The following is a 5,000-nucleotide window of genomic DNA, read 5'->3' as shown; positions in this document are numbered from 1 at the left end:
TCACGTGTTGAGAGTTTTAGCTAAGCATAGTTACGTGGCGGTATTGCCGGATAGAAGGAGTAGGGGTGAGAGAGAGAGATTGATCGGATCGTGGATTGGTAGATGGATTAATAGCTAGAGAAGTAGATAGATAGATAGATAGATAGATAGATAGATAGATAGATAGATAGATAGATAGATAGATAGATAGAGAGAGAGAGAGGGGGGGGGGAGAACTATATATTTTAATGCGTATATTTATAGATATATATACATATATAAATATATCTATATATGTATCTCTCTCTCTCTCTCTCTCTCTCTCTCTCTCTCTCTCTCTCTCTCTCTCTCTCTCTCTCTCTCTCTCTCTATATATATATATATATATATATATATATATATATATATGTATGTATGTATATAAAGAGAGAGAGACACTGTTAGTGAGGATAACAGAGAAAGAGAGACGGAGACAGCGAAGTGTGCATGATCCTCCCATATCATAAAAACCATGCACTGCAATCTGTCCCTGATTCAGACTGCGGATGGAAGAGGCGTAGAGTTCTGCCTGTTCCTTGCTGCTTGTCTTCAATTGGCGCTTTCGGAAGAGGCTGGGGGAGAAGAGGAGAGTGAAAGGGGCGGTTGAAGATTCTACAAGGGGTAGTATATCTTCATATATTCTGAGATATGTAGGGAGGTAATGGTAGATAGATAGATGGATAGATAGATGTACAGATAGACACCGATGGAGGGATAGATATATAGACTGATAAACTGATTAACTGATTAATTGAAAGAGAGAGAGAGAAAATCGGAAAAAGAAAAAAAAGAGAGAGATGAGAAAAACACATACAAAAGGAAACAACAACACCCAAAAAAGACCCAAAAAAATCAGAAAGGAAAAGAAAAATAATCGATTTTTCGTCCGACCTTGAGCGGCACTCCCTTCCCGCCGCGGCAGATGACAAGCTTAATGAGTGGCTCCGCTGGCCCTCCCTCCGTAGCGTCGGTCACCGCAGTCGTCGTTACGGCAATAGTGTTCTCTCGACCGGAATATATTATATATATGACGTAACACGACGTAATGTGGATATGTATTCCGAGTTTGGTGGTTGGTCCCTTCGCTTGAGTCTTTATTGTCGTCTGATTTCCTCTGAAATGTAGATAGTTCTAATTTTCATTTTATTCGCCGTTACAAATTCATTAATATTCCATCGATTCTTTTAAAGTTTGTTTACAAATTGATAAACGTCTATTAGATTTTGTTTACGTTTTATCCACGGTTTAAAAATAACAAAAAATCATGAACATACCCTCGATTCCTTTAATTTCATTCGCGTTTGCAAATTCACAAACATCCCTCCAATCCTCAAAAAAGAAAGAAAGAAAGAAAAAAAAAAGTTCCTTCCACGAAATCTCATCTCAGCCGACACCTCGAAGCTTCCGAAGCGAGGTAACCAACCTGTGGCGTAACGAGCCGGGGTGTCACGAACCAGTGGTGTAACGCAGCTGGTTACAACAGCCTTGGTCACTGTCGGAAGGGAGGAAATGTGAGCACGCGATTCGGACACGTTGAGGGGGGGGGGGGGGGTTGCTTGTGTTCGGATCTCCAGTGTCTTTCGTGGGGGGGATTTCGGGTGCAGTCTGTCGTTCGCTGTCGTGACGCGCGTTTCGTGACGTGACTCGGAGTGACTGTTTCGATTTTCTGGGTTTTATCTGTTTGATATTTTGGTTTGTGGTTGTTGTTGTTTCTTTTAATTGTTTGAGTTTTTTTTAGGTTCAGTTTTAGAATGTAATAAGGTTTATGGATACTTTTTTTTTTAGATTATGTTATTTTGGAATTCGTAAGGTTTGGAATATGCGGAATTTTATGATCATAGGTATTTTTAATGTTTTAATCTACTTGATCTAACGTTTATAGGAATTTAAATAAGTTCTATGTATTGGGCCAGATACCTTTCCTGTTTCTTTTAATTATCATAAAACGACCACTTCTCGAATATCTTACGAGGAAGATAAATAATACTCAAAATCTCGCATAATTCCTTTCACAGAAAAAAAAAAAATCTTCGATACAGAGGATAACAAAAAGTCTCGAATACTTTAACGACATCGCTCAAGAACATTTATAAACAAATAAGATAAAAAAAACTTTTTTTAAAACTCAAGATCCGCTTCGAGTATGTGTGAAAGGAGCATCGAGTCGGAAATATGATGACAAGAGCATCGCAAGACAGGATCCAATCCCACACAATGAGGATCCACACCTTTATGACGGCGCTGACCCTGCTTCTTGGTAAGTACACATTCCACTTATAGTTCTGCCAATGTTCTTTTCTTTTTATAATTGGCTTATTATTCTCGTTGCTCCACTTCCTTTATAATTTATATAGTTTACCATTTGTTTACTCGGCTTATTACCTCATTTGTTATAGCAGTTATGGCGGACGAACCTTTTTGAGTTATTACGAATATCTTTTTTTTTTTTTTTTTTTTTTTTTTTTTTTTTTTAATGCCTGTTTCTTCATGACCACAACTCGTTCAGCTTGATGGTGATGATGGTGGTGATGAGGTGCAGAGATGACAGCTCGTTATGAGGTCGTGTATGTGATTGAGTGACTCATTTACATTCTTATTTTTGCATCACTGAAAATGGGTTTAGTATTTTTGTATTTATCATCATCATCATCATCATCATCATCATCATCATCATCATCATCATCATCATCATCATCATCATCATCATCATCATCATCATCATCATCATCACTAACCACCTTTGCCATCACGTCCATCATTATCACCACTTCTTGTGTATATAATTTCAAAGCAAATGAACAAAGAAATAAACAAATAAATAAATAAAAAAAGAAAAAAAACTTCACCTCAAAAGGAACATATTTCATTTTTAAAATTTCGGTCTCAAACACCTTCACTTATGGTTTCGTCTGAGAGCGTCTGTATCACCATTGCATTAGTAATATTTTCTCTCATTATCTATTACTAGTTCCAAAAAATATTCTATTCTCACTGCCAACACTCCAAGAATATTTCATTTTCACTACCAACACATTTTTTTTAACCTTTTAAACACTGTATTTCCTCGAATCAGCTTTAAAATATATGGTAATGTTTATGAAGATAGACGCATTGATATGCACCGTTGATCAAGCCGCAGATTTCCGTAATAAAAATTGAGTATCCGGAACAGCCGTTACATCACTCTCTGTTGCCTCGGTTATAAGGGGGAGGGAAGGGGAAGGGGGGGAGGGAAGGAAGGGGAAATGGGCAGGAGAAAGAAAGGGGAGTGGGGAGGGAAAGGAAAGAGTGAAGGAAAAGGGAGGTGGAGGGAACAGAGAGGGGAAAGGGAGGGAGGGAAAGAGGGGGGAGGGAGGGGAAGGAAGGGGGAACGGGGAGGTGGAGAGAACGAAGAGGGGAAAGGGAGGGGAAGGCAAGGGGAAAGGGAAAGGGAGGGGGAGGGCAAGGGAGGGGAAGGAAAGGGGAACGTGGAGGGGGAAGGAAGGGAAATGAAGAAGGGAAAGGGAGGGGAAGGGAATGGGAACAGAAAGGGAATAAAAGAGGAAAAGGAAGGGAAGGAAAGTTGAAGTGGAAGAGGAGAGAGAAATGGATAAAGAAGAAAGAAGGATGGGGGAATAGAGCAGAGGGGGGAGGGGGAGGGGGAGGAGGGGGAGGGGGGGGATGATGGCGAGGAAAGGTCGGTGGGGGGGATGGGAATCTTGCATTACAGGGAATCATGATATTGATTTAATTTCTTACTAGGTCATCCATATGCTTCCGAATAAAAGAAAAAAAGAGGTAAAAGAAGAGAAATAGAAGAAGCATTGAAAGAGAATGAAAAGAAAAGTTGAAAAAAAAGAATATTATGATTATGATAACTACCAGTCGGGAATTTCTCACTGGATTTGACAGATGTTACAAATACAGCATTACGCTTTATCGTTACTTAGTAAGTGTACTCAAAATAGATTAACATATAGTCAGGAATGAATAAAAATGACTGCAATATAACTGACTGTAGCTGTCACGTGATCAAATGTCGGTGTCCCGGATGTGGTTCTAGAAGTTTCTTCAGAAAAAAAATCTTTTTCCTCATTGCCATCATAAACGTATATAGGAAGTGTTTCCTTCCTATCTCTTTAGGATTTATTTCTACCGATTATTTAATTATATATCGATTTTCAAACACTGATTTTTTTTTCTTTTTATTTTCACTCTCGTATCATAGAAACAAAATCTGCTTATCTTATTATTTGTCTTTATATTAATGTAAACTTTTCCCTGGTATTCTTTCTGCCTCTCTCGTATTCATTCTCACTCCTATTACTCACCTATTCAAATCTATTTTCCTAACCATCCTTCCCTCCATTCCTTCATCTTACATTTCTTCCCTCCCACTTTTATTCTCAACTATCCCTCTTCGCAGTGAAAAGTCTTCCTAACATAACAAAACAGCTTTAACCTTGAACTTGGAACCTAACCGACCGTTGACTGGGGCGCATACCTTTCCAGCCCAAAACGACCTATCTGATTTAAGCCTCTTCTGTGTCTCCTCCATCTCTTGTTCCAGGATTTTGGGCTCGGATAAAGGATGCCGTTTGTTCATTTCGAAGTGTGTCCTGTTTCTTTTTCTTTAATTATTGGTTATTGTGTGCTGTTTTCTTGTTGTTATTATTGTTGTTCTTGTTGCTGTTGATGCCGTTGTTGTTGTTGTTATCATGAGACTTATTTATTTATTACCTGCTCGTTTGGTTCTAAAATCACTAATAGTCAGACAATGTATTGTTCAACAGCAAGTGTATACAATATAAGTTCACTTTCCTTACTAGCACATTCACCTCTTGCATCGTGCTTGCGAAATAAGGTCTGTATGCAAACCCTGTAAAGCAGCTTTATCAGTGATGATTTAACTCCTTATCAGCTGGTTTGCTCTCTTCCTTTCTTTTGGTCTAATTACCCCTTTTGTGTTTTTTTTTTTGTATTTTGTGTCTCCTTATCTCTTT

At 38.6% G+C, this 5,000-nt stretch overlaps 1 protein-coding gene across 2 annotated transcripts in view; it reads left to right on the top strand.

Annotated features, from left to right (window-relative positions):
* LOC125028130 (mucin-2-like) overlaps positions 1 to 5,000 on the top strand; it is a 58,051-nt gene that overhangs the window by 786 nt on the left and 52,265 nt on the right. The window contains exon 2 of one of the 2 annotated variants that reach the window (XM_047617474.1): positions 2,034 to 2,275. In XM_047617474.1, the coding sequence (XP_047473430.1) occupies positions 2,191 to 2,275 (85 nt within the window). In that variant the 5' untranslated portion in view covers positions 2,034 to 2,190. Of the gene's footprint in view, positions 1 to 1,752; positions 2,276 to 5,000 lie in introns of those variants that run through there. The other variant, XM_047617475.1, reaches the window with a different exon arrangement.

Source organism: Penaeus chinensis, chromosome 8 (assembly GCF_019202785.1).
Source record: "Penaeus chinensis breed Huanghai No. 1 chromosome 8, ASM1920278v2, whole genome shotgun sequence".
Lineage (NCBI taxonomy): Eukaryota > Metazoa > Arthropoda > Malacostraca > Decapoda > Penaeidae > Penaeus > Penaeus chinensis.
This window is presented reverse-complemented; position numbering and strand designations above follow the sequence as displayed.